We start from the raw sequence: 26,117 nt of genomic DNA, 5'->3' as shown, positions 1-26,117 counted from the left end.
GAACCAGTATTTCATCCGAAACTCGAACGCGATTGGTAACAACGAATTAATTTATTCATGATGGTTCTGGTGGTTTAAAAGAGTTGTGATCAACTTTTTTTTGAAAACGGGCAGAACTGAGAGAGACGACACATCGGACCAACAACCTTAAGGATAAGTTCACGGATTAGAATACAACCATCACAATTTCATAGGGGACGGAATAAATAGAAATAGAATATCATAATTTAAACAAAAAAAGTGTATAGACATCAAGCAATAAATTACAATATAATTATTGATGCGGGGAGAAAGTGAGGGGGTGGGGGTAAGAAAATGGGGATAAAACTATCGAATTACATAAATCCAGGGGCATTATATCCTGGTTGTCCAGGTTGACCGTAAGCAGGCTGTCCGCCATAGCCACCAGTTGTTCCTGGATAAGTCATTTGTGGGGCAGGGGCACCATAGGTAAGCATAAGTTGTGGTTCCACTGAAAATATCAAATAAATTTAAATTCTAAATATTTGTTAAAACTCACTGGTCATTCCATTGTTTTGTTGCTGCTCAGCCTTCTCCTCTTTCCTCTCATGCTCAGAACGCTCCAACTTCTCAAGTCTCGTCTGATAATCTCTCATAACTTGGATCATGTAAGGCATGGCGTAATCCATAATCTTATGCTTCCAAGCGAGCTCCATGATGACATCGGGGTGAAGGAGATCATAACAATGGTAAAGGGAGGCGGCAAAACAATCATAAAGTTTCTCATCCAGGAAGAATGACAAGAGCTCTTCGGCGAGTTCTCCGTTTCTCGATTCTGCAGCGTATTCCATGGCATCCTTGTACAGCTTGTCTTTTTTGCAAAGCTCGATCGATTGCTTCCATCTGTTGTTTCCCTTGAACAAGTATGCGGAAATTCTTCTGAATTCCACAAGTGGGTGCTTCTCAAGTTGTTGGGCCAAAGTGATATTGTCAAAGTTGTCTTGAGCCTCAATAGAAGAACGAAGCCCGGCGTGATCCTCCTCATCAATGAGCAACTGATTCAAAGCCTCGTTGATAGCCTTGTTGTTCAAGTTTTGAACTTGTCTCAAGTAAGGCTTGACCAGTGGGATTTGCTTCACTGAAAATTATTGTTATTAAAAGTTTAAAAACTAAACGAAATTTAAACTTACGCTTATTGAAGAACAAAACTGTGCGCGAATGATCCAACCGAGGCGATAGCACAGTAAGAAGGTCATTCAGGAGAAGTGGCTTATAATCCAGGTAGAACTGCATTGCTTTGTAGTATAGCTCAACATTAGCGACTTTAGCGATGACTTCCTTGAAATGTTGCTCTCTCCAAGATTCAGTTGGATGCTGCATCATTGTCAGTGCGGCGTTATCATATTCTTCGTATTTATCGTACAAGAACACCAACTCGGACCAAAGATGAGCCTGCTCGGCAGCACGAAGAACTTTTGGAATATTAACACGGCTCCAGAACAATTCCAAATGCTCACGCATCTTCTCTGGCTTATACTTCGAGTACAAAATCGCGAGTTCGGTGAACATTCCCATGTGAGCCCGTTCAAGACCCAATGCAGCTTCGAGAAGAGCAATGAGCTCTTCGAAATGTCCACGATCTTGGTAGAAGTTGATCAATTCCTCAAGCTCATCAGCGTGGACAACGATGTGAAGTCCACACATCTGGGCAAGCCGGAACTCTCCATTCTCGACACAAGAGAAGCACACTTGTTTCCATGTCTTCGTGCTGTTGGCTTTGCGTGCAGCATCGACAGCTCCTTGATATTCTCCAAGACGAACAAGAGTAACGGAAAGTTTGGCGAAGTTGGAAACATTGTTGAAAAGGATCTTAGCGGAATCGAACATTCCATTGTCAAAGCAACGATCTCCAATTTGTCCGATTTGAGCGTGATTTGGTCCAGCGATAAACTCTTCAAGTTCAGTGAGACGACCAGTCTTGGCCAGAGCAAAAACGAGTTCCGTTTCGATGTATGACTCACGACTCTTCTTGCGAGCCATTTGAAGGTAACGAACAAGATCTTCCCAGTGCTCCGTTTGAGAACATTTGTTCACAACCTCCATGTACGCTCCTGGATCATCGGCCTTGATAAACGAATCGACAGCCTCCTTCACCAAATTTTGTTGGAGCTGTGCCTTGGCTAAAGATGCCCAGACATCTGACTGGTTGCACTTTTCAGCAAATTCGTAAGCACGATCCAAATTGTTCACGTTCTCGATAAGAACATTGATGGCACTTGAGTTCACATCGAATTTCTTGAAAATGGCAAACGCTTCTTCGTAGAGTTCAGAAGTTATAGCAATGTTAGCAATATCTGGAGCATCATAGTTGTCAAGCTTTTGAATGTACTCCATCACACGAGTTCTATCGGCCTGAAAGTGGATTGATCGAATATGTTTTCTAAAATAATTAACTTACTCTCATTGCAGTCAAAATGAGCAGATTTTGAAGATTACGGTGCTCCGAGAATGCAGAGTTATCGAGAACAATCTTTTCCAAAAGTTCAATAAGTTCGTTCGGCAAATCGGCAGCCATGAATGCCTTAACAGTCACAGAGATGTCTTCGGGATCTTGAGTTTCGGAAAGAGCAGTTTGAACCACTTGATCTATCAGCTGTCTACGATGAACATTCTCTTCGTTGAGAACTTGCTCCCACAGAGTGAAGTCTCTTCTCTTCACCAAATATCTTGCAAGATTCTTGAATAGTGAATTCTCGTTGCACACGTTGATCAATTCAGCGTCGCACTGTCCGCGTTCGTATGACAAGAAGGCGTAGTGAGGATCACGCTTTTCGCAGTACTTTCCAACAACTTTGCTATCGTAGTAGGGATTTTCCTTCAAGAATCGTTCGGGATTGTTGTTAGAATCTATGTAAATCTTGGCCATCGCATTGTGGGTAGCAGCATCAGTCGCTCCCTCCTGGATTTTCGATTCAAGCCAGTGATTCAAAAGCTTCAAACGATTGCGTTTCTCAACTTCCTCGACAAGCTCATCAATGTCAAACTTTCCACGAGTGTTAATGATCAATTGTTTGATAGCATCTTCACTACAATCAACATCTAGAAGAGCACCAACAACGATCGGAAGACGGGCGGCATTAACCTTTTGAACAAAGACTTCAATGTACTTCTGGAGCTGGTTTCTGTACAGGTAAAGAACAAGATCATGAACCATGTTATGACGATCGCAGACAATGATCAAAGGAAGTTGATCGTTGAGCTTGGCTTCCTTAAGGAAATTCTTGACACGTTCGGCATCATAACATTGCGACTCTCTACAGATACGCTCAACCTCTTTAATTTGCCCTGTGCGCGTGGCAGCTTGAATGTACTTGAAGTGAACTTCTGGGTCCTGGCTGAAGTTGACAATCGAACCAAGGAAGTAGAAAAGACCTTCGTATGACTTGTGATTTTCGAACATCTCAATCAGCTTGTCAGCTCCGAGCTGTTCATGATACTTGGATGCAATCTGCACAACGACTTGGAGGTTCTGTCGGATATTCTGAGTGAGCATGGCTTTCAAGCATTCGACCGAATCTTCAACAGAAAGGCTTCCGAAATATCCAACGAGCCACTGAAAATAAATTAGCATTTATTTTAGAAATCTAATTAGAAACTCACATCAGGCTTGAGAAGATGGGTGTGAACAACAGTTCGCTTAATGTCGTAGAGGTCAGTGAAGTGTTCGAGAGCTCTTTGAAGAAGTCCAGCCTTTTCGCAGAGTTGTCCGATAGCGGCACGATCGTAGTGAGAGAACATCTTGTTGGCTAGAATAGCATCGGCAACAGCTGGGGCAGCGAGCAGATTCATTTCAAGAAGTCTCGTTTGCAGATGTCCTTCCTCCGGCTTATCACCCTTCAAAACTTCGAGAAGGAATGAAGTGCATGGTTGAACAGCTTGAACCTCCATGAAACAGTCAATGATCTGAAAAGGTTTAAATTAGCCAAATCCTTATTCTCATTCGTTACCTGTGAAAGATCAGCAAGTGGTTCTCCGTTTTCGCTCTCAGAGACAAGAAGTTGAGCGAATTTTGCTCCATGATCAGGATTCGAATTACGGAGAATTTGACGAAGTTGGAACAAATAGTCTGGTTGGAATCCGACACGCTTGGCATACATTACGATCTTGTCGAATTGTCCAGTTTCAGCAAAAGATTGAACAACCTTGTGCGGGACATTTCCACGCAAATAGACTGAAAGAGCAGTATTCACATCGTGCGGCTTAATGAGATCTCCCAATTCTTCACAACACTCCAACTTCTGATCATTGAGCCACTTCGTTATCAACTCCTTTCTTCCTTGTGCCAAGACCGGACGACACAGCTCGAGTGTTTCGTATTTATTCAACTTTCCTTGATCGAGAAGAATTCCGAAATATTGAAGAAGTGGAGATGGTCCTGGACCAGTAGACGGGCACTGCTGGAACTTTTGAATGGTGGCTGGTGTTCTCAAAATTCCTTGTGGAGCCGATGCAGCAACCTTGGCTGATTCTCCAAACTGTCCGTTGCTGAACAACAAGTTGAATTTGCGAACGAACAACTCTTCAGCTCCAGGCAGATCACAACGCACGGCCAACTTCAAAGCCAAATCTGGATTTTGCAGCTGGTTCGTAACGAACGGAACCAAGTTAGCTTCATCGATAGAGACGGAAAGAACTTGTCCCTTTCTGTTAATTCCCATTATTCCTCCTGTAGCTGTGTATTCACAGGTCACAAATACGGTATCAGTCGAAATTCGATTCGAATAAATCCGTGTTCCAGACTCGACATCATAAAGATGAACATATCCTTGCTTTGTTACCAGGTAAATAATTCCTTGCTTCGCAGATACCTGAAAACCAACAATTTATTTTATAAACAACACCATTCAGCTTTTGAAATTATAAACAATCAATCAGAAAGATATCAAATTTTGTTTATACGACTATAAGCAACATACCTGCATAGACACTGGAAAATCGCCAGCTGTGTCAGCGGTATATGGAACATCAACATTCTTCTTTTGGAAAGGAGTGTTTCCAGCAGCTGGGGTTCCTACTTCAATAACGTGCAATTTTCCTCCATTATCGGTTTTGACGGAAAAACAGAATAAGTTAGATGGGTTTTGGTTTCCATCGACCTAAAACATTATTAATATGACAAATCCATCATCGAATTAGTCCTACCTTGAATCGAACGAAGCAAGCGGCATGGCCTTCGATTGGCTGCGATACTTTTCTCTCGGTACTGTACAATTGCATACTTCCAACGACACGGGAGTCTTTTGCGGAAATTCCAATAAGAACGAGCCACTTGTTTTCGGCATCAGCGCGATAATTTATGATTTGAGTTCCGGCCAACGACTGATGTCTATCGAACATCTTGACTGGAGCTGCATCACCCTCGATCGACCAATGATAGACGGCTGTGTCGGAAACGAGTGCAATCGTTTTCTCACTGATCCACTTCCAATAAACTACATCTTCTACATTCTGATGAGCTTTCACTTTTGCTTTCAACTCAATATTGAAAATTTGAAGTGTCTTGCCAGCTGAAAAAAGGTATAAATAAGCTTCAGAGTCAAATGGTACTGAAAACTAACATTTCAAAGCAAGAATTTTGGCAGTTGGGTGCATGATTACTGAGTCAGCAGAAATTGGACGACGAGTTGGATTCGCTGTGTCGGCCAAATCAATAATCACAACCTGTTGTTGATCACCAATCTGGAAATTATCCGTTTAGAACAGTTAATTGCGATTATTTGACCTACCATCTCACGAACAACAATGTTCTTATCAGATTCCATTGTGACATTGGAGAATGTAATGTTGGGCACCCGAATTCCAGCATTCGGAAGCTGCAGGTGCTCGTGAAATTTGATTGGGAGCGCCATCTTTGAAAACTGTGTGTAGAATGGAAAAACTTCTTACAATAAATTATATACCTGCAAATGGAGATGTTTGAAAAAAAAAGAAAAGAGAACACGATAAAAATAAAAAGATGAGTCACGTAAAATTTATCACAAAAGTGAGACATTTCCGGGAAATAGAAGTGAATATCGGTAGATTGAAGGAATAAATGGAAAAATATACAGCTTTAAAGCTAGCTTTGGCCGCTGTTATTACTGTGAATGATTTGAAATGAAGGAAAAATTGTAATTCCAAAAGTTAGAACTCTTTGCTGAGTAAAGAAAAATTTTTGAGGACTCATAGCGCACCTAAAAAGAGGGAAAACGTAAAAATAAAACAATTGAACGGAAATGTCTTATCAAGAGAGAGCTTTGTCAAACATGCAGAAGCCAGTTGATCGAGAGAAATGATTCCTGTTTGCCAAGCTTGAACAAGTCGCCCTGTCATCACAGGGCACGCGACGCGACGCGCCCCGCTTCTCGGTAGAGCGCGCTTTTCCGCCGAATTTCTTCTGGGAATTTTCTTCGCTTTGGGCGGAGTTTTTAATTTCACAAGGAAAAATTTATGTTTGTACGGCCGAAGGATTGACAAAAGAAAAGCGTTCGTATGAAATGAATGAGTCATCAGCAATTACGACAGTGAATTACGTGTTTGGATTAAGAAATGATTGCCGTGAAATATTGAAAAGAAAAAAAAAACAAATTTGATCTGCGGATAAACTTTGTTTTCTCAATTTCAATCAGTAGATCACTCATACACGGAAATTTTTCGAGTTTTACACAAAAAATACAGTACGGGGTCTCGACACGACCAATTTTCTTTGATTTAAAAGTGTGCGCGCCTTTAAGGAGTACTGTAGTTTGGAACACTTTTTTTGAACATTTCATTTTTTGTTCTGTTTTACCGAAATTCAAGGAAAAACTGAGATAAAACACGTTGAGAATCCAACAACGTTGCGCAAAAAAAAACCGATTTTTTTGGTCCAAAATACAACGAAAAACTGTTTTCAAAATTGAATTGTATTATAATTTTTTGGCATTTTTGAATAAAAATGTTATGTATTGTTTTCTGTTCAAATTCTCTTGTATTAGCCCTGCTGGAAGTTACAGTACTCCACGGACCGAAGATCACACTTTTTGCATTTAAGAGAATCTTTCGTGTCGAGACCCGGTACCGGTTTTTTTATGCAATTGCCACAGAAATTCGCAAATGTGTAATAGTTCCGCTTTAATGGAAAATGAAATACAAAGTATGTCGTGATGGGTATTGCGAAATCGCACATTTTATTTCGAAATCTCAAGTTAAGTAAATATAAAATCAAAAACAATTAATAAGATGTACTCTTATCCTGCAAACTCTTTTTCGCCTCGAAATGTGTGATTGCATCCGACTTCACATTATCATAGAAGCATCGTTTCATGTCCTCGAACCTGCAACCAATTTAATTCAACATGACTTTTGCCTCGAGAATTGGAAGATAAAAAGATATGGAAACCTGTCTAGGCAAGGCGCATAGCTGTAATCAATTGGAGTGTAGAGATCGGGTGTTTGATCGCAGAAGGTTAGACATTTACTTCCAGCCGTCGTTGCATCCACCTGACTTTGTGAGCAACACTGAAACTAGTAAGAAGTTATTGAGCAGATTTCAACGACCTTTTACCTGGCTATGATCTTTTCCTTGAGCCGCACAAAATTGCATTTCTGGCAGGAATTCAATCGGGCATTCACTTGAACCAAAGAACATTGATTCCAGCTATACAATTTTTGAAATTCAATTTCACAATATAAACTTGACCTATTTAAACCTACCACTCCTTTGTTATAAACATTAAAATGGCATTTCTGAACACATGCGGGAGGCAACTGTCGTTCCTCACAGCATACATGGAACAAGTGGTTAGGATTCTGAAAATTGATATGAAATATATTTAAAAGTTTGACTTTTTTACAGTAAAATCCCCATGATCTACCAAATGTACAGAAACAAACTTACTGTCAACAACTGAATGCTCTTTTCAGTGATTGGAGTTTTCGTATCATTCCAGACTTTGAGTCCAAAAATATTTCCATCATCCTTTCCATCAAACTCTTGAACCAAATCTCCACTAACTCGTTTTGCAGCTCTCGCCTTTGCTTTTGCTCGGCAACCACAGCAACCACATGCACCACTAGATCCACATGCATCGGTGAGAATGAGGAGAGTAGCGAGAAGAACAAAGAAGATTCGGATCATGATGGTAGAGGAGATATGAAACTATGGAAATGTTACTTGAAACTCTCAGATTTTATATTCATTGATAATTACACTTGACTATAATTATAATTAGCCAAAGCCCAAGTAGATGACCACTTATTCCAGTTACCTCTCGAATATTCTCAAATCCTCTTGAGTTCTCTTGAGTGACTACCAATTAACAATATGTAATTGCGGCTAGGTATAGGTACTCAAAATACCAGTTGCGTCAACTTAATAATTGATATAAAAACCCAAGTTCTGAAGAAGTTTTGCTAATTTTTGATAGCTCTACCATGCAGCTTCTACTCCTTATTTTATCGTTTTGCATAGGTCTAATGCATTGTTGCAGTCAATCAGGTGGTTGCTGTAAACGGCGGACTCCTCCACCGGTAAGTAAAAACATAGTTAACTTGAAATTGAATTTTAATGCCCGTATAACTTTCATAAGTCATTTGTAGAAAGAAAATTTGTCACTGCTATCGAAGTGATTTGACTATCAAAGCATTTGTGACTGTTAAAAAATTCATTCGAATTCATTTTCTGACTCTAATTTTCCACAGGTATCTTGTGGAGGAAATCAATGCCAACAAGGATATGCCTGCGGACAATACGGTTGTGCTCGAAGAAAAGCGTTTGGCTCACTAACTAAACGAATTGACGGAGTCTTGGTAAACGATGAGACACATGAACAGGCTGAGTTGGCAGAAGCAAGTGTCGCGTTACGACCGGAGAAGACATCCCAACATTTAAGTGTTGACAGATTAACAAATCCCAATTTTATTTTCCGATCGTGCTGTGAAGCTCGAGGTCTTCCAGATTCCTGTCTGCAGCTGTGTCATTTTAATACTTATACATTCACAACGGTAGGTCAAACAATTTAAGTTTATCGGGAAGTTACAGTATTCTGGAATTTTGTTAATAGTCTAAAAGGTTTCACCGCATGAAATAATATCAAGTATACAATTTGCTATCTAAAAATTGGAGTTTCTGTAAGAGGTGTGCGGTAAATTTGCCAAATTTGCCGTTTGCCGAACTCGGCAATTTTCAAAAAGTGGATTTGCCGAATTTGCCGAGCTCGGCAAATTTTGAAATATGCCGCACACGGCTGTTTTCTGTGGAACTTTTATATTATAGATTTACAAATAAACAGCTCTCAATCATTTTTTTTGGAAATTTTGTATTAAGCATACCTGACCCAAAAATATTTTCCAATATGCTATCCATTCATTTCTTTTAAAAATGATATTTTAATCGAAATTTTGAATGTTTTGCATTTTTAGGCTTTTGATTTTTTATTTATTTTTTTAAGACTAAAAAGGTTCAAGTAAAAGTTTCAAAATGGTGAATATTTTTGAGCCAGGTATACTAAACACGTACCTTTTTCCCTGATTTCAATCAATTGCTTTTCTAGATAGAGGCAATGTTCAATAAAGTTCACAAATGCCCCATCGAAGCCATCAACGAAATACATTATTGTGCTGCGCAAGGACTCGATCATCGAGAATGCTGTGAGACATCTGGAATCACAACTACTGTAGCCGGAAGAAAATGTCTTTCATTCTGTGATCAACGACCGAATCGATTCACCCCAATTGATGCATCATATCTGCCTTGCTATGAAGTATTTGAGGGAATGAAACAGTGTTTCTACTCTGAAATAAAACGACGAGCACAGAAGAAATTCCCAGGTTCTGATAAATTTGATTATGCTCTTTCTCTGCATTGATTTTTTAGGCTTTCCAAAGTAAATAAAACAATTTGAGATGAAATTGTTATTTGACAAATTGAGGCGACAAGACAGACACACAGATAAAGATGACGACGACAATGAAAATGAGAAGTAGCTTTCAGAAACTATAAAAATTCAAATTTAGGATGACCAGTCCTAAATGAAGAATTAATTTCTTGAAAGTTAAATTAAACTAGCAGAATGACGGTGACTAAAAACGAGAAGTGGGGAAAAGAATGGTGCTTCAACCGTCAAAGGGAGCTACCAATAATTACAAAAGGAGAGCAGTTTCGATTAGGCTTTAGCACTTTCCGCATGTCTTGGCACATTTGGATGTGTAGTCGGCGAAGTCAGCATTGTCGCAAAGTTCAGCGAAGACGGCGCAGTGACCATCTGAAAATACAAAGGCTTCAGAAGAAGTAAATAATGCTCGTAACTAACCTTCATCATCAGCACATGTAGCTGAAGTATGAACAACAAAAACAGACAAAATGACGAGGAAGTAGATGGCGATGGTCTTAAGAGAGAACATGATGATTGACTTTTGATAGTATCTAAAACCCCCACAGCCCTCTCTTTTATACAAATTTTTGAGAAAAGATACGCCTATTAGCTAATTCCTAACTATTTGCTCACCTGTAACGAGTCAAACAGGTGCCACCGATTTCCTTTTTTTACAAATGAGGTAGATGCTGATCGTTGATACATCTGTTTTGTGATTTTTAATGACACATCGTGATTTGTTTAATTAAATTAGGATATCTTGCATATTATAAATTAAAAACGTTCCTCAAAAACAGTATGTGAAATTTCAACTTGTTCAAAAATGCAAAACTGTGAATTTTCAATTTTAAAATCACGCGAATTACTGGATAATGTCTCTAATTCTTCAGGTTTCGGCTTTTCCAACTAAAAATTACCGCCAAAAAGGTTTGCCCGTTTCCATTATTTCTAAAAAGAACCAGCACAAAATAATTCCTAATTTCTACAACCTGTTTGAATCGAACGCTATTGTTTTTTGAAAGCTGAACCTAGAGAGAAGACCAGATTCAACAGAATTATGAATTGCAGTTTCTTAGTTTCTTAAACCAGAAGCCTCTACCTTCTACACACATTTTCCTGATGTTCACCAGCATACTGAAAGAGACCGAAATTATGTCATTCATCACGAAAAATTTTAAGGCCTAAAATTTCGCTCTGCTGTTAATATTAAAATTCGGGTTAAATGAAAAAGGTAAAAATTGTCACCCTCAGTACGAAAGCAAAGCACTCAAATTTTTTCAAGCTTATCTGTACATTTTTTTTTTAAGATTTCATACTTTCGTACAGTTTGTTAAATAATCAAGGATTCATGTCATTATTGATTGGACGTGATGGAGGTTTACGGGGCTGAAACAATTGTAGTCCCATTAAAAGTCGTATGATTGATGCCCAATCTGGCTTTTTCCTTTCTAAATTCTCACTAATACCACTGTTTAGCCGTTCTCAAAACTATCAGGTTTGTTCTGAAATCCCTTTCGGAAAAGAGCGGAACGAATTTTTTGTCGGTTAATATATATTTCTTTGACAAACTCAAAACAAGACAAACACACAAACGATGATGAAGAAATGGTTGACGACGATGACAACATGAATATTAGGTTGGTGATGGAAGATGGTGGAGGTGAGAACAATCAAATGCTTAAATGATTAACATTATAAATGACCAGTCTACAATGAAAATCAGCATTTGAAAGATGTGGGAGAGAAATAGCGAAGTGACTGTGTGACTAGTACAATACATGGAATGTTTCAATGGGAAATTGGAGAATTAAAACAGGTGCTACAACCGGATTTGGGAGCTACCTATTAGTAATGGAAGATATGAAGGTTTTTAGAGAAGAGTGGAGAAGACGTTTAGCACTTTCCGCAAGTCTTTGGGCACTTGGAGGTGTAGGCGGCGAAGTCGGCGTTGTCGCAGAGCTCGGCGAAGACGGCACAGTGACCATCTGAAGTTTTACAGTTATTTTAGAGTTTCCCAGATCACAATTTAATCAATTCTTACCTTCAGCATCAGCGCAAGCAGCGGAAGTGTAAACGACGAAGACAGACATGATGACGAGGAAGTAGAGGGCGACGGTCTTGAGGGAGAACATGATGATTGAGGTGAATTCGAGGACGAATGTGAAGTATCAGCCTTTGCTCTTTACTTTTATACTCAATTGCATGCAAGTGAATACGCCCTCTCATTAGAATTTGTTCACCTGTTGTTATTACACAATGAGTCCTTTATGTGTGCACAGAAGCCCTGTGCCTCTTTGTATGAAAAGCTCATATCGTTACACAACGGATGTACAGTATCTTGTACAGTTGACTGAATGACTGACTGCTATTCTAACCAGTACAGTTCCCTTTTGACGTTTTTTTGAAATCAAAATTATTTGAATTTCGCATCTAGTGCATTTGCTTTTTGGAAGAATAGTGGTACTGTAGGAGTACTGTCGGATTAAACTTCTGAAAAATCTGAAAAGTTTCAGAGACTTCTAGAAAGTTCTGTTTGGCACAGAGCAGGAGTGTGCGGATAACCGATTTTTTCGGCTAATGGATAATTCAGATGATTGTAGTCTTACTCTCTTTTTGCCGTCGCATGCTATCTTGAAACAGCGGTACGTCAGGAGAAGAGAACCACAGGTGTCTCCGCATTTCTCATTTTTTCTAGAGTCCCTCTAGTCGTCTAATCCTACTGTACCTCTTCGAGTGACCTGTGCACAAAAGATGACGTCACAGATGCTCATCTGCTCAGCACACGACAGCCAGTTCTATTGCCAATAATGTGTTCGTGTTCTCCGGTTGATAAGATATTTTTCTGTTTGACATTAACGTTTTATCATCAGTGACGTGTAAGTCGATATTTGAAAAATATTTACTTAACATTAATTTTATCTATTATTTCAGACTCAACTGTCAATAGCGTCGAGAAACTTAAAATGCACTTAAAATCAAAAATGTGAACAGGAAAAAATATAAACTCATGATTATCTGCCATGAGGTACGTTACGAAAACAAGCTGATAAAACCTGAAGTTCGAAAAATTATGATTGTTGTGAATACGCGAGATCTCGTATATGCCTATAACTACAGGAAAAAATGCCATGAAGAAAAGTATGGTTTAGTTATATATTTAGTGAAAAATTAAATTATTAATTAGGTAGTAATTAGGTAAAGGTGTGCAGTTAAACATATATTAATTGAAATCACCAAACTATGAAATTACTTTTTCAGTACGTTCAAGGACAGCAAGTTACCTACCGTTTCATATGAATATCTAGGGAAATTCAAAAGACTATTGCATACATTTCACGAAGCATTTACAATTGATCACGTCGACTTATCAATTAACCACGAACTAATATTCGGTTATTATCAGCGAGTTTTAAAGCATCCGATATTTCGAAAATGCCACTACATTGAGATTTTTGGATTACGATATTTCATCTCTCGTGATCAGTCGGACTTTCTATTGAATAATTTTTATCTCAAGCGCGGGCTTTTAACACAATGCTTTCCAATAAATTATTGTGTTGCAAAACTAATGTTTGTACCGTACTTCCTCTATCCGTATTAAATCATATTCTTAAAGTTGCAAGAAGTACGTCAGCTGAATATTTTACAAGCGGAAGAGCTAACTATAAATGACATGGCACAGATGAATTGCGAAGTACTTATTTTAGGGAAACACCAATTCATAGCAAATAGCATAAACAGGTTAATTTACCTATGGTTGTGTGGATATATGAAACAATTGAAACGGTTTCGACTAAATACCTTCGAAGACACGGTTGCTCATATCCACCACTGTCTTAAGTTCAGGTTGGAAGGCGTCACGTAGAGGATGGGAAAGACATTGAGAGAAAGGATGGAACACTTGCTACATTACTAATCGCCGATGGTTCTCTCGACTTCATCGTATGGCACGAAAGATTCCCTAAAAATCCATTTATTTGAAGATTTCAATTATATTCTATCGAATTGATAAAATCGGTTTCTGGACTGGTTAAAATTGCAATCACGCCTATGTTACAAATACATACATATATAATTCAATTTATTCATAGCACTGTTATTTGAACCAGGGGTGTGCGGCAAATTTGGCAAATTCAGAAAACTTGCCGAGCTTAAAAAACACCGCAAAATTTTACTTTAAAAAAAGCTTTTGGAGCACCAAAACTACTGCAGAAAGGTTTGGAAACTTCGAAAAAATGTTTTAGATACTTTTGAAAAGCAATAAGACTTCTGGAGAATACTGGAAAGTTTTTGAAAACTTCCCAAAAATTATAAAAATTTGAGAAGCTTCTGAAAAAGTTTGAAAACTTCGAGAAATTTTATTAGATATTTTTGGAAAGTTTCAGCTGTTGAAAAACTTCTAGAAAACGCTGCAAATTTTTGGAAAGATCTGAATTTTTGAACATTTTGGAGAGTTCAGAGAAAATCAAAACAGTACTGAAATATTCTAATCCAAACATTTATTCATAGTAAAAATTTGAAAATTTGAAAATCCTAAATGAGCTATTGCAAAAATCTTGATATAACTTGAAAAATCACTGAAAATAAACCCACAAACAATATTGATAAATTGAAAAATTAGAAAAAACATACCCTAACTACAAATTGACTAAAACATGATTAAAATTAATGGTAATCGAAAAATAAATAATAAATTAAATATCTAGAAGGGCTAATGAAAAATCACATTTCTTTTCGGTGCTGATTTCGGTTCAATTTCATATGACAGCTGCATTAGTTTCTTTTGATTATCGATTACCTGAAATAATTTGCAACTAAAATTTATTCAAGTAATTTCCAACATACTCTCAAGTTTCGAATTAAACTCTGTGGCTCAATGAATTCATGTTCTGCTCCGTTATCCATTTGAGATTTACACTGCCGAAAACTTCGAAAGATTTTTGCAAACATGTGCTGAAAAATTCTAATGCTTAAATATGGAGTTCGGATTTTGCAGATTTTTAAAAGAACTTTTAAAATCTCGAAAGATTGACACATTTAAAAAAAATCTTTTTGAACTTCCTCCAAAATAAAAAGCCACACCCACTTTCTCCCCAATCAGCATTTTCGAACTCAGCCCACTTTGTCTGATTGGTGCAGAAATGAGCAGAGAGAATCGCTGATTGGTTTTGCAGTTCTCATTTTGAAATAAGTTCGAAAAGGAAGGTGTTCTCGATTTTTTTTTTTGTTTTTTCTTTTGTATTTGAAAACTTAAAAAATCTCACCATTTTTTCAAAGTTCACAAGACCATTATAAAATGACTTGTTTCCCTGATGAATAAACATTAAATCCTTCAAAATTAGTGGAACAAATGGAATGTACGGTGATGACATTTTGGAGACAAGAAGTCGATACATTCGATGATTTCTTGTTGGATCCAACAGATTTTCTAGTTCTGAGAATGTTTTCAAAGAGGCAGGTGGTAGCTTCTGAAAAATTAGAACTTTAATTTTTGGACCTTAACTTTTGTAGAAGTATCGATTTTTTTAAAGGTATATAGAGTGGGACTTTTTAATGCGAAATTTGGGCTAAGATTAAATTGGCAAATCGGCAAATTGCCGGAATGAAAATTTTCGGCAAATCGGCAAACTGAGGTTTTGCACATTTTTTTTTGCAAATTTCAGAATTTCAACTTTAATAGGCAAATTGTACGCATCCTATAAATGTTCCTACATCTAGTTTAAAAAGTAAGCAAATTTTATCAAAACATCTAAATTAAACAACAAAAAAACATTTCAAAAAGGTACAGTTTTAAGTGTTTCCGTCTTTTAAAAAATCCCTCTAAACATTTCCGGAAAATCTGATAACTGGCAAACGGCAAATCTGTTATTTGCCGAAAATGAAATTTTCCGGCAAGTCGGCAAACCGGCAAATTAAAAACTTACGACAAATTGGCAAACCAGTAATTTGAAAATTTCCCGCAAAAAAATTGCCGAATGGCAATTGCCGCATTTTTACACAATCAAAATAAAGCGTTTTTGATTCGGATTTTCGATTTTTTTTTTTGGTTTTATTTTGTGGCATCTTTAAATTTTAGGCAGTTTTTCGTACTTTAAAGTAATATTTTCTAAAAAAAACTTACACTCCAAGTGAGAGTCAATCTACTAATTGATGTATGACTGAGTCCTAATGTTATTGCAAAAACTGTTAGAAGATCGCGATATTCTCGAGCACTGAAATTTTTTAATTTACACAACTATATGAAACAGAAAGAATACTCACATTGTTGCAATTGAGATAAACTTTTTCAAAATCTCCATTCGATTCTCTTCAGTAGCCAGAAGAATTTCTGTAGTCGACCAATGTTGTACTTCATTGAATCTTCGAACTAATAGATCAAGATTGAATGGCATACTTAATGGAAACGATTCTCTTCCAATTACTTGATACAGTAACTCATTAGAATCCGTAGATCTTAGCAATTGCAGGTGAAAAAGAAAAAGTTGATGCGCAAGCTCTTGAGAATCAATTAGATGAAGAATTGAGGAATGTGAAGATGGAGTTGGTCCGTTCTGATCTTCCATTGGAACAAGTAACGGAATTTCTTCTCGATTTACTACATATAGTTTCGAGTTTAAACTCAAAACTGTTGGAATAGCTCTATCATTTGGGCTGAATATTAACTTCTCTCCATTTGATTTTACTTCTACCAAATTTAAAGGTTCCGCAGAGAAGCTCATTCTTCGTCTCGAAAGTTCGCAAATCTCTTCAGCAGTTTTATCAACTCGAATCGGAAGAACAAAGCATGTTGTATCTGCCAAGTATATAATTTGATTACAAACATCTGATGGTAGAACTGGACACGGAGTATGTGCAGATAATACTCCACAATCTAGAACAATTGCCGGATGTCGAGCCAATACTAATTGCATATTTTCTCTTGTAGATCTAATCGATCCAATTCTTGTCAATATATCCTCCATTCCTCCCAATCGTTTTCTATCGTCAATAACATGACAAAACAGTTCTTCAACAAAAGAGTTTGTGACAGGATTCAGAAAAAAATTGACTCGCAAAAGGCTACACCATACATATACAAATTGTACGACCCTCCGCTTACATCGAACTTCTTCCGTGCAAGAATCGGTTATTGAGTCTCGAGTTGCTCTCTGAAATTTTTTTTTTCGAAATGGGTTTAATCAGTTTGAAAGTAAATAAAACATACATATGGTGTCCGAAAATAATACGATTTGAGAAAATTGCAGACGGTGTTGTCTGGCATGAAAGCGTCATGGGTTAAGATGAAGTCTTCGACAAAAACGTCAAGTTCTGAAATATAAAAAAATGCTTTGGGAGTACGGCCGTGTGGAGAATTTCTTTTAAAAATACTCGGACTGTTCGAAATACTAAAAAAAAATATGAAAAATCCACTGTCTATAGCAAACTTTACTTGCAAATACCGAATTTCCTCTATTAGTCAGAGTACATTATTTTGATAAGCTATATCTCGGTTAATTTGGAAAATATAGTTACATAGTTAATTACAAAGCTGAAAAAAAAGTACTTAACAATATTTTGTCAGTTGACAAGTTTTGTATAGGAGTAACGACAACTGAAATATAAGCTTTCAAAGTTGATCTATGGGGCGCAATACTATTTGAGGAAATACGGTATCTTGAATCTATGTGTTTTTAGAGATAACCCACTTCAATTAAATTGAATAGAAGAAAATTTGTTTTATTTTTATTTTTTCAAGTATTATATCAACCGAACAAAAGCTACATATATTATAAAATCAACGATCTAAAAACATCAACTTACCAGATATATCATCACCAAGAGCATCAATTCTCGTCTCCAAAACATATTCCAAAATCTTCTCCGCCTTTCCAGCCATTACTGAATATCCGCAGTTAAAGTTACAAGAATTCGAGTTTTCAAGTGCCGCCCCACGTGGAATGTCAACTTTCTCAAGAACAAGAACATCTTCACCATAGTCTTTTAAACGAACTGTATTTGCTTCCACTTGATGTAAAATTCTTCAAAAAAAATGTATTTAAAAATTTTTCTTATTCACAAATCTAAAACTTACTGATTAAAATGATGTTTGTCCACAACCAAAAACATTGAATCATCTTCATAAGTAACTATTGTTGCAGCCCTCGGCAAGTCATTCACCAGTGCAAGTTTTCCAAAATCATCACCTTCTCGCAGAAGACAAACAATTTTTCCATTCACATTCACTTCGACAGCTCCTTTTAGTACAATATACCAGTATACTCCAATTTCTCCTTGACGAAATACAACGCTTCCAGCATGAACATATTGTTCAACTTTCACAAAATTAGATAGTTGCCGTTTGACCATTGTGCTGAGATGGGATAGAGCTTTGATAAATGTTAATTCTTCATAGACCACTTCTAATTCTTCAGGACTTCGTTCAAAACCTCTGATATTTGAATATTAAGACTTTATGGCATTCAGGGAAAACTCACGGTTTTGAAACAATCATCAGAAATAAAGTTTCCGGTGCCACTGATGAAAGGAGTGTAATACTTTTAGAAACTTCTTCAATACTTGGTGCTACCTGTATTTTAAATCAAAATTTCAAAATTTCAATTCAAAAATCCTACTTAAATCCTACCTTATTCCTACTTCTAAACTGTTGAACCCATCTATAATACGAATTTGTTTTGTCCAAGAATTGGTGTTCACCATCAATATGAGAAATGAGTCCATTATTGAGAAGGACTTGCCAAATTGCGCTCATTTGTATTCTTGAAAGACTTGAACATGTGGTGGATGTTGATACAAAAAGCGTTAGAAGCCAGTCAATCATTTCAGCACCGATCATGCAATTTTGAACCCTCTGAAAGTATTACTGAACTGAATATTTGAATTTGAAGAATATTTGAAAAACGTCTCCTCGAGAGCGTAAATAAACTAAATTAAATTAAATTAAAGAACGAAATGGTGATCAATTTCTCAAATACATAATTTCTGCATTAAAAAATAGGCTCCAAAAAATAAAGAGGAAGTAGAATTTTCGGGGTTTTGTTTAAATATACTGAAAAAAACTTCCTTTAATTTTTTTTAAATCCAAAAATATTTATCATGTGACGTAGGGCAATTGAAAATACCGTCTCCATTTTGAGGGGTTTGGAAACAAAATTCACACAAAATTTGAAATGTTTTGAAAATTTTCATATTTTTTATGATGGAACAAGGGTGTCGTCGAAAATTTTCAAAAATTTTCGCTGTCGTTTTTTAATTAAAAAAAACGAATATTTTTCAAAAATTTCAATTTCTAGTAAACCTGAATTTTATTAGTTGTTTTAAAAATAGTTTTCTGTTGTTTTTGAAGATAAACCAACCGTATGCTCTGTTGTAATATCCCTAATAACTTGATGATTATCCGTTAACATTTTCCTATGCAAAATCCCTCCAGAATCCCGAATCTGTTTCTCTATTCCCGTTGGATTATGAAATTCGATAAAATTCCTCTCTTCATTTTTCTGTTGATTCACTACTACTCTGTTCATCGGCTTTTCTCTCTGATTTGGAATAGATGGAAGGATCATTTTTGACAACATCCCATTTGTAGATACCGAAACAATTTCCGAAGGATTAATTTCCGTTGAAATGAGATCCATACTTCTTTGTCCATTGAAAAGTCCAGAACTATGAGGGTGAATTGGGTCTGATGGGGTTTCATCCGTCAAAATATCGTGCATTATTATTATGAACGGTTGTAAGTGATCGCCATGTTTCTGAAAATTTACAACTGTTTTCGTAATTCTGTGTTTTTTCTCAAAATTCCATTAACAAAAAACTAGCCGTATTCTTGAAGAAATTCTTTTTTTTTTCTAACTTAAAATTTATCTTCATCCCACCCCACACGTAAGATTATAAGATTAGAGTCTTCGAGCACATTTCGTGCAATTTTTGAAAAAAAAACAACTCGTGTCATCGATTGTAAGGAGAGATAAGATGTATCCATATTTTAAAAAAAACGGCTTTTATAAGCAGAAAAACTTACATTATATACAGATAAAAAATGATTTTGAGCTATCCGAATCAATTGTGCAGGCCGGGTTACCAAGCACGAACAGGAATGTGTCAACGTTGAAAGATCACCAAAAAGTGCTCCACATCGTAATGTTTTCAAGTGATTGAAATCTCCAGTCTACAAAAATTTTAAACATTTGCAGTTGTATGTAATTTTGTCGTAAAAACTATGTCAAAATTTATTGGAAAATTATAATTGGAATACGTCAGTTAAGTTCAAGAAATGAAATTGTAGATGAACATTCTGAAAGCTTTTTGTATGTTCTTTCAACCTGGAACTTTTTTTCCAAAAAATAATTTTATTGAAAACTAACTTCCACTATCTTCCAAATCACTTTTTTTTGCAGCGACATATTTAAAAAGTACTAAATACTTACATATGTTTTACTATACAATTGAACTTCTCCGCTAAGTAGTAGATACCAGTATTCTGTTGGCTCATCTTTCTCGAATACTGAAGTTCAATTTAAATTCCAAAAATTTCCGAGATTCAACTCACATACAACACCTTGTTGAATACTATCCGGCTGAAAATCTGATTCAGAAAGCAACGAAATGAGAAGAGCATCTGAAAATGTGTGCAACGGAGATAATCGACGAACGCGGGATACTATCCGCTCCATCTGAAAAATATATATATGAATGAAGTTAAAAATAGTTGCAAGGAGGATAAAAATAGACACAAAACAAGGAAACAACGAATAAAATATGGAAAATGGGAGAATAAATGGGACGGGTGGAAGGGGAGAAGTGCAAGCATTTTTTCAACAGAAATGTCTTTTTAGATTTTTTTTTTTTGCTTCGGTGGTCTGGCATTTGTTCATTAATGGAACTGATGATAATTACTTGAAAGCTTTTAGTTTGGAAATTCACGAATTTGATTTAAAAAATCGAGAGATTGGAAAAATTTTAGTTAATCTACTCAATAAAGTTTTTAACCTTTTGTCAAATTAGATTTTTTTTTAAATTTCAGTCGAAAGTTTCCCGGAGTCTACGCAGATAGTTTTCAGGTAAATGGACATGTTTGAAAATTTTTTTAGTATTCCAGTTTTTCCAGTTTTTGGGGTCCACTAGAATACTTTTTTAGGTGAATTGTCAAGCTTTCAAAAAAATCCGCTTTTTGAAATTGTAGATATATCTTGTGCATCTTCGTGCATCTTCAAAGATTTGGTATAATTATGTAGAGTGAAAAAATAGTGGAAAATAGATAAATTTTTTGAAAATATTTGGGCTCCATCCAGAGTCCATTTTTCCGGAGTCCACTCAAATAGTTTTCAGAAAAATTGGACTTGAAAGATGTAGAGCTTTGTTGCATACAGAATTAGAATAATTAAAAATTGGGTAGAACATTTTCTTCGTAAATTTTCAGAGTTAATATTGGCAAAGACTGTTTGATTTGCACTTTTGACTGGAAAAAAAGGCTATAGTCCACAGAAAACTATTTTCCAGAAAGTTTATTTTTTCCAAATTTTTAATTGTACAATAAAGAATTAACATGAAGATGGAAAATGCTCAATTTTCAGTAAAAAATTACAAAAATATCTATAAACAAGTAAACTACTACAACTACCAAAAAGAATGAAAACAAACAAATTGGAAGTAATGCGAAACAAAAAATGAATGAGCGATCTGCTGAGCTCTCTCTCTCTCTCTCTTTCCATCTTTCTCTCTATATCTTCATCTTTTGCTAGCAGCCACTTTTGGTGTGAAGGGTGTAGAAGAAAGAGAAAGAGAGACCGAAACATAAAGACATAGACAACACGGTCTTCCTCCACTTCTATACACACTCTTCTGCTTCTTCTTCTCCTGCTGGCTTTCAAGCAACGGACACGGCCGAAAGCAGAAGCCGTGCAGAAAAAAAGAAGAAGAAGAAAAAAGAAAAGAGCTGTGGCCACACAAACAAATGGATGTTGTCTCTGTAGCAATGGCGGTTGGCTCCGCGAGAGCGCCGGAGGGGAAATTGGGAGACAAAAAGTTAATGCACTTGACAATACAGCGATATAATTCAGATTTACTGTGACGGGAAGATTGTTGACATGGGGAATAGGAAGAATGAAGATCTCAACGTTTTCGGAACAGTTGTACGATATGATTTTCCAGGGTACTAAAACATTAAAACTGTCAAAGGGGTACAGCATGTTGTCATCACTTCAAACTTTTCAATGCATAAATTTCTTGTCAGATCTGATCCTCTATACTTGAAGTTTATACCGATAAAGGTTTTCAACAGATTTTGAAGCATTTGAATCAGGGGTGCCTGGGTAAACCTATCATACGAAACTGCCAATTTGTCCTGTGAATCGTATCTATTAAAACAAGACTGAAAATAACTAAACTTCTACGTCAAAAAGTTGACAAAACAACTTTCTTGGAAAAAAAGCTGTTGGGATCCCGGAACAGTCGAAAGTCGGTGGCAAGCGCCGAACTGCTGACGGTCTAACCGGGGCACAAATCAGGGGTGAGCGGCAAACGATTTTTCCGGCAAATCGGCAAATCGGCAAATTGCCAATATTGAAATACCCGGCAAATCGGTAAATAGCCGGAATTGAAAATTTCCGGCAAACTGGTAAACCGCAAATTGCTGATTTGCCGAATTTGCCGGGAAGACGGCAATTGCCAAACATATTCGGCAAATTGTGGTTTTGCACTTTTTGGAAATTTCAGAATTTCAATCGGCAAATTGTGCACATCCTATGAATTTTCCTACATCTATTTTGAAAAGTAAGCAAATTCTATGAAAATATCTAAAGAAAAATGGAAAAAATTTTCAAAAAGGCACAGTTTTAAGTGTTTCCGTCTAATAAAAAAATCCCCCTAAACACTTCCGGCAAATTGATGTTCGGCAAATGGCAAATCGGAAACTTGCCGAAAATTACAGTTTCCGGTAAATCGGCAAACCGGCAAACTGCCTGAATTGAAAAGTTCCGTCAAATCGGCAAACCGACAACACCCCTGGCACAAATGATGGACATACTGAGGCAATTTGCCGGTTTTCCAATTGCAGGAAATTTTCAATTCCGGCAGTGTGCCGATTTGCCGGAAATTTTAATTCAGGCAAATTGCCGATTTCCCGATTTCCCGATTTGCCGGAAAAAATCGTTTGCCGCCCACCCCTGGGTCTGAACCTTGATTGTTACAAAACATTTTTAGCTCTTTGGAGAAATAAAATGAATCTCGTAAAATTTAATTGACGAGGACGATATTAGCTGTCTCTTTAGACCAAATTCAGAAAAAAAGAAAGAATACTTCCCAAATTTCCGGTCCCTCTCTCGTTTTTTTTGCCAATAAACTCACTATAGTCGCTGGTTCCCCCCTATTCACATTTATTCTACCAATCCATCAGTGGAACCAGAAAAAAGAAGAGCCTTTCGGTTTGGAGAGTAGGGTCTAATAATCCCCCGTGCTCTTCAAATCATTGTGCCAACACACAGACACACTTTATGTGTGCTCACACACACACGCTATTTGAAGAGCGAAGACGACGACGACGCATTCAGAGCTCTTTTCCACGAAATTTGCTCCATCTTTCCACAATCTGTCTTTCCTGTGAGACGACAGCGTCACATTTATTTCATTACAGATGGCGTCGAATAGATTTCAAAATTTGCAAAATTGGACAAATAAACATGTGTTCAGCAATTCGCTGGACTACTGGAATCAGGAGCTTAACGAGGTTCCATCCTATCAGAACCAACCTCAGACGGGAGAATCAGGTGAGAAACTCAAATTTTTTTGACATTTTGGGGGAAAAACACATTTCCTGGGAATCAAAATTCGGCTAGCAATTGAAATTTTCTCAGAAAAAGTTTTTTGGCGGAACCTATCGGCGGCGAGACCGATCATGGTAAGACTCTGTGTGAGCACAATGCCTCATCGAGCATAATAAACTCTTCGCGATCGAGGCCCAGTCACGATGTGCACATCACAAAAACGATCGTTCGCAGTACGAACATGGCCACCACTTCAGAGTCGCGGTGTATTCAATGCTTCGAAGTTGTTGATGGAAACATCGCAAATTATCTATGTTCCAGGATCAAATCCCCCACCTCATGACCGCTTGGAGCCAATTCAAGAATCAGTTGTTTCTGAGCAACCACAAAAAGACGACATAAACAAACAAGAAGAAGCAAAAGACGATGGACATGGAGAAGCATCAGAGCCAATATCAGCTCTTCAGGCAGCATGGAATGTCACAAATGCTATCCAGGGAATGTTTATAGTTGGTCTTCCAATTGCAGTAAAGGTGAGTCAGGGAGAAGAAGAGAAATATGAAAAATAAGAAAAAAGTAAAAACTTGGAAAACCTTTTCGTTTCACTTCTTTTTAAAAATTCATTCAAATGAAATTGAATATGCATGTACATATGTCTGACTTTTTACTTCAGGTTGGTGGATGGTGGTCTATTGGTGCAATGGTTGGAGTTGCGTACGTTTGCTACTGGACAGGGGTGCTCCTTATCGAGTGTCTATATGAAAATGGGGTGAAAAAGCGAAAAACGTATCGAGAAATTGCTGATTTCTACAAACCTGGATTCGGAAAATGGGTTCTTGCTGCACAACTTACAGAACTTCTATCAACTTGCATTATCTATTTGGTACTTGCTGCAGACCTTCTACAGAGTTGTTTTCCAAGTGTTGGTTAGTTTTTGAACGCTTGATCCAAGGAATGCACTTTTTTTGAATAAATTTTGGAAACCAGTCATTTTGAGTATTAAAAATTGAGTTAAAATTTTCAGACAAAGCCGGATGGATGATGATTACCTCAGCATCTTTACTAACGTGCTCATTTCTTGATGATCTACAAATTGTGTCTCGTTTGTCATTTTTCAATGCAATATCTCATTTGATTGTCAATCTGATCATGGTCCTTTACTGTCTGTCATTCGTCTCGTAAGTTGATTTTTAAAGTATTTAAGTTGTTAACAATTGTGACAAATAATATTGTTTTATACAGGTAAGTAACATAATTTCTGAAAAAAATTATGAACCTTTTTATAGTGAAAAAATTAAAACGTTTCACAATGCTATTTAGTAATTTTAGCACTTTAGAAGTTAAATTTTTTATGTTTTAAATGCCAAAAATCTCAAAAAGTTTCTTTCAGACAATGGTCTTTCTCAACGATCACATTTTCATTGAATATCAACACTCTTCCGACAATTGTTGGAATGGTTGTTTTCGGCTACACATCTCATATATTCCTTCCAAATTTAGAAGGAAATATGAAAAATCCTGCTCAATTCAACGTAATGTTAAAATGGTCACACATCGCCGCTGCTGTGTTCAAAGTTGTTTTTGGAATGCTCGGATTTCTCACATTTGGAGAGCTTACACAGGAGGAAATTTCAAATTCTCTGCCTAATCAATCATTTAAAATTCTGGTGAACCTGATTTTAGTGGTCAAGGCTCTTCTATCATATCCGTTGCCATTCTATGCAGCTGTTCAACTTTTGAAGAACAATTTGTTCCTTGGATATCCTCAGACACCATTCACAAGTTGTTATTCACCGGATAAATCTTTACGTGAATGGGCCGTTACTTTAAGAATTATTCTAGTGCTTTTCACACTTTTCGTTGCATTATCAGTTCCATATTTGGTAGAGTTGATGGGATTAGTTGGAAATATTACAGGTGAATCTAGATTATGAGTATGACTTTCAATATGAGATCTTTTATTTGTGAAAAAAGCAAACAAATTAATTTTTTTTTTGGATTTTTCTGCCGCAAATTTATGTTTCCAGGAACAATGTTATCATTTATCTGGCCGGCACTATTCCACCTTTATATCAAAGAAAAAACTCTCAATAATTTTGAAAAACGGTAAGATATAATATTCGGAATAATACAATACTTTAAAAATACTGATTACAGATTTGATCAAGGAATTATAATAATGGGATGTAGTGTGTGCATTTCTGGTGTCTACTTCTCATCAATGGAACTTCTCAGAGCAATCAACTCTGCTGATTCTTAACTCAAAATTCAAGACATTTTTTAATTTGCCATTCTGAATTAGTTTAATATCACAGAACACTTTTTCCTTGTCTTTTTTGGATGTTTTAATAAATATAATGCTTGTGAAATTTCACCCGGAAAAACAAAATTATTGATAATGGTTGTTTAAAAAAAAACGCAACAAAAAACCCCTAGCTGATTTTGAGTAGCTCCCTTTCTTCATAAACCCACTCTTGATCTCTGAGACTAACAGGTTTTTTCGAAA

General features: G+C 36.6%; 7 protein-coding genes, 2 non-coding genes and 1 pseudogene across 10 annotated transcripts; 5 read left to right on the top strand and 5 right to left on the bottom strand.

Moving 5' to 3' along the window:
• Window positions 1-37: 37 nt before the first annotated feature.
• On the bottom strand, window positions 38-5,921 carry chc-1 (putative clathrin heavy chain 1). Its single transcript, NM_066859.5, has 10 exons — window positions 5,748-5,921; window positions 5,580-5,700; window positions 5,164-5,528; window positions 4,938-5,117; window positions 3,969-4,829; window positions 3,622-3,924; window positions 2,420-3,574; window positions 1,152-2,373; window positions 521-1,099; window positions 38-472 (listed from the first exon to the last, which is right to left on the bottom strand). The coding sequence occupies exons 1-10, from the start codon at window positions 5,868-5,870 to the stop codon at window positions 336-338; spliced, it is 5,046 nt and encodes a 1,681-aa protein (NP_499260.1). The 5' UTR covers window positions 5,871-5,921; the 3' UTR covers window positions 38-335.
• Window positions 5,922-7,146: 1,225 nt separating this feature from the next.
• dbd-12 (DB domain-containing protein) lies at window positions 7,147-8,138 on the bottom strand. Its single transcript, NM_066858.4, has 5 exons — window positions 7,880-8,138; window positions 7,696-7,791; window positions 7,547-7,639; window positions 7,382-7,500; window positions 7,147-7,316 (listed from the first exon to the last, which is right to left on the bottom strand). The coding sequence occupies exons 1-5, from the start codon at window positions 8,117-8,119 to the stop codon at window positions 7,214-7,216; spliced, it is 651 nt and encodes a 216-aa protein (NP_499259.1). The 5' UTR covers window positions 8,120-8,138; the 3' UTR covers window positions 7,147-7,213.
• On the top strand, window positions 7,904-8,053 carry T20G5.17. Its single transcript, NR_052687.1, has one exon. It is a non-coding gene; the product is annotated as an Unclassified non-coding RNA T20G5.17 (non-coding RNA).
• Window positions 8,139-8,406: 268 nt separating the features above from the next.
• dbd-11 (DB domain-containing protein) lies at window positions 8,407-9,874 on the top strand. Its single transcript, NM_171225.2, has 3 exons — window positions 8,407-8,511; window positions 8,683-8,985; window positions 9,534-9,874. Exons 1-3 carry the CDS (start codon window positions 8,416-8,418, stop codon window positions 9,846-9,848), a joined length of 714 nt encoding a protein of 237 aa, NP_741267.1. The 5' UTR covers window positions 8,407-8,415; the 3' UTR covers window positions 9,849-9,874.
• Window positions 9,875-9,882: 8 nt separating this feature from the next.
• T20G5.8 (ShKT domain-containing protein) lies at window positions 9,883-10,390 on the bottom strand. Its single transcript, NM_066857.7, has 2 exons — window positions 10,293-10,390; window positions 9,883-10,244 (listed from the first exon to the last, which is right to left on the bottom strand). The coding sequence occupies exons 1-2, from the start codon at window positions 10,381-10,383 to the stop codon at window positions 10,153-10,155; spliced, it is 183 nt and encodes a 60-aa protein (NP_499258.1). The 5' UTR covers window positions 10,384-10,390; the 3' UTR covers window positions 9,883-10,152.
• Window positions 10,391-11,389: 999 nt separating this feature from the next.
• Window positions 11,390-12,026, bottom strand: dod-6 (ShKT domain-containing protein). Its single transcript, NM_066856.8, has 2 exons — window positions 11,896-12,026; window positions 11,390-11,839 (listed from the first exon to the last, which is right to left on the bottom strand). Exons 1-2 carry the CDS (start codon window positions 11,984-11,986, stop codon window positions 11,748-11,750), a joined length of 183 nt encoding a protein of 60 aa, NP_499257.1. The 5' UTR covers window positions 11,987-12,026; the 3' UTR covers window positions 11,390-11,747.
• A 635-nt stretch (window positions 12,027-12,661) lies between these two features.
• T20G5.15 lies at window positions 12,662-13,835 on the top strand (annotated as a pseudogene). The gene is made up of 3 exons: window positions 12,662-12,730; window positions 12,786-12,879; window positions 13,113-13,835. Coding segments are annotated over exons 1-3 (886 nt in total).
• A 501-nt stretch (window positions 13,836-14,336) lies between these two features.
• On the bottom strand, window positions 14,337-20,530 carry epac-1 (Rap guanine nucleotide exchange factor 1). The gene is made up of 14 exons (NM_066855.5): window positions 20,401-20,530; window positions 20,279-20,355; window positions 19,873-20,019; window positions 19,208-19,603; window positions 18,478-18,702; window positions 18,329-18,420; window positions 17,926-18,282; window positions 17,655-17,872; window positions 17,059-17,162; window positions 16,116-17,002; window positions 15,976-16,066; window positions 15,119-15,322; window positions 14,700-14,807; window positions 14,337-14,652 (listed from the first exon to the last, which is right to left on the bottom strand). The coding sequence occupies exons 1-14, from the start codon at window positions 20,522-20,524 to the stop codon at window positions 14,566-14,568; spliced, it is 3,117 nt and encodes a 1,038-aa protein (NP_499256.2). The 5' UTR covers window positions 20,525-20,530; the 3' UTR covers window positions 14,337-14,565.
• Window positions 20,531-21,633: 1,103 nt separating this feature from the next.
• On the top strand, window positions 21,634-21,894 carry T20G5.16. Its single transcript, NR_052686.1, has one exon. It is a non-coding gene; the product is annotated as an Unclassified non-coding RNA T20G5.16 (non-coding RNA).
• Window positions 21,895-23,481: 1,587 nt separating this feature from the next.
• Window positions 23,482-25,980, top strand: unc-47 (Vesicular GABA transporter; the record flags this gene model as incomplete). Its single annotated transcript, NM_066854.7, has 7 exons — window positions 23,482-23,614; window positions 23,933-24,144; window positions 24,285-24,537; window positions 24,636-24,789; window positions 25,002-25,528; window positions 25,639-25,717; window positions 25,769-25,980. The coding sequence occupies 7 exons, from the start codon at window positions 23,482-23,484 to the stop codon at window positions 25,869-25,871; spliced, it is 1,461 nt and encodes a 486-aa protein (NP_499255.1). The 3' UTR covers window positions 25,872-25,980.
• Window positions 25,981-26,117: the final 137 nt, after the last annotated feature.

Source organism: Caenorhabditis elegans, chromosome III (genome assembly GCF_000002985.6).
Source record: "Caenorhabditis elegans chromosome III".
In the NCBI taxonomy this organism is placed as follows: domain Eukaryota; kingdom Metazoa; phylum Nematoda; class Chromadorea; order Rhabditida; family Rhabditidae; genus Caenorhabditis; species Caenorhabditis elegans.
The sequence above is the reverse complement of the archived record's forward strand: the minus strand, read 5'-3'. Positions and strand labels throughout refer to the sequence as shown.

Coding starts and splice junctions, on each gene's coding strand:
- dbd-11 (NM_171225.2), top strand. CDS start 8,416: ATGCAGCTTCTACTCCTTATTTTATCGTTTTGCATAGGTCTAATGCAT. Junction 8,512..8,682: donor AACGGCGGACTCCTCCACCG/GTAAGTAAAAAC, acceptor AATTTTCCACAG/GTATCTTGTGGAGGAAATCA. Junction 8,986..9,533: donor ATACTTATACATTCACAACG/GTAGGTCAAACA, acceptor TTGCTTTTCTAG/ATAGAGGCAATGTTCAATAA.
- chc-1 (NM_066859.5), bottom strand. CDS start 5,870: ATGGCGCTCCCAATCAAATTTCACGAGCACCTGCAGCTTCCGAATGCT. Junction 3,925..3,968: donor CACTTGCTGATCTTTCACAG/GTAACGAATGAG, acceptor AAACCTTTTCAG/ATCATTGACTGTTTCATGGA. Junction 3,575..3,621: donor CCCATCTTCTCAAGCCTGAT/GTGAGTTTCTAA, acceptor ATTTATTTTCAG/TGGCTCGTTGGATATTTCGG.
- dod-6 (NM_066856.8), bottom strand. CDS start 11,986: ATGTTCTCCCTCAAGACCGTCGCCCTCTACTTCCTCGTCATCATGTCT. Junction 11,840..11,895: donor TGCTTGCGCTGATGCTGAAG/GTAAGAATTGAT, acceptor GTAAAACTTCAG/ATGGTCACTGTGCCGTCTTC.
- dbd-12 (NM_066858.4), bottom strand. CDS start 8,119: ATGATCCGAATCTTCTTTGTTCTTCTCGCTACTCTCCTCATTCTCACC. Junction 7,792..7,879: donor AGAGCATTCAGTTGTTGACA/GTAAGTTTGTTT, acceptor ATCAATTTTCAG/AATCCTAACCACTTGTTCCA. Junction 7,317..7,381: donor TATGCGCCTTGCCTAGACAG/GTTTCCATATCT, acceptor AATTGGTTGCAG/GTTCGAGGACATGAAACGAT.
- epac-1 (NM_066855.5), bottom strand. CDS start 20,524: ATGGAGCGGATAGTATCCCGCGTTCGTCGATTATCTCCGTTGCACACA. Junction 18,703..19,207: donor ATATTACAACAGAGCATACG/GTTGGTTTATCT, acceptor TAATACTTTCAG/AGGGTTCAAAATTGCATGAT. Junction 15,323..15,975: donor GATTGACTCTCACTTGGAGT/GTAAGTTTTTTT, acceptor CTAATTTTTCAG/AAGCTACCACCTGCCTCTTT.
- T20G5.8 (NM_066857.7), bottom strand. CDS start 10,383: ATGTTCTCTCTTAAGACCATCGCCATCTACTTCCTCGTCATTTTGTCT. Junction 10,245..10,292: donor TACATGTGCTGATGATGAAG/GTTAGTTACGAG, acceptor TTGTATTTTCAG/ATGGTCACTGCGCCGTCTTC.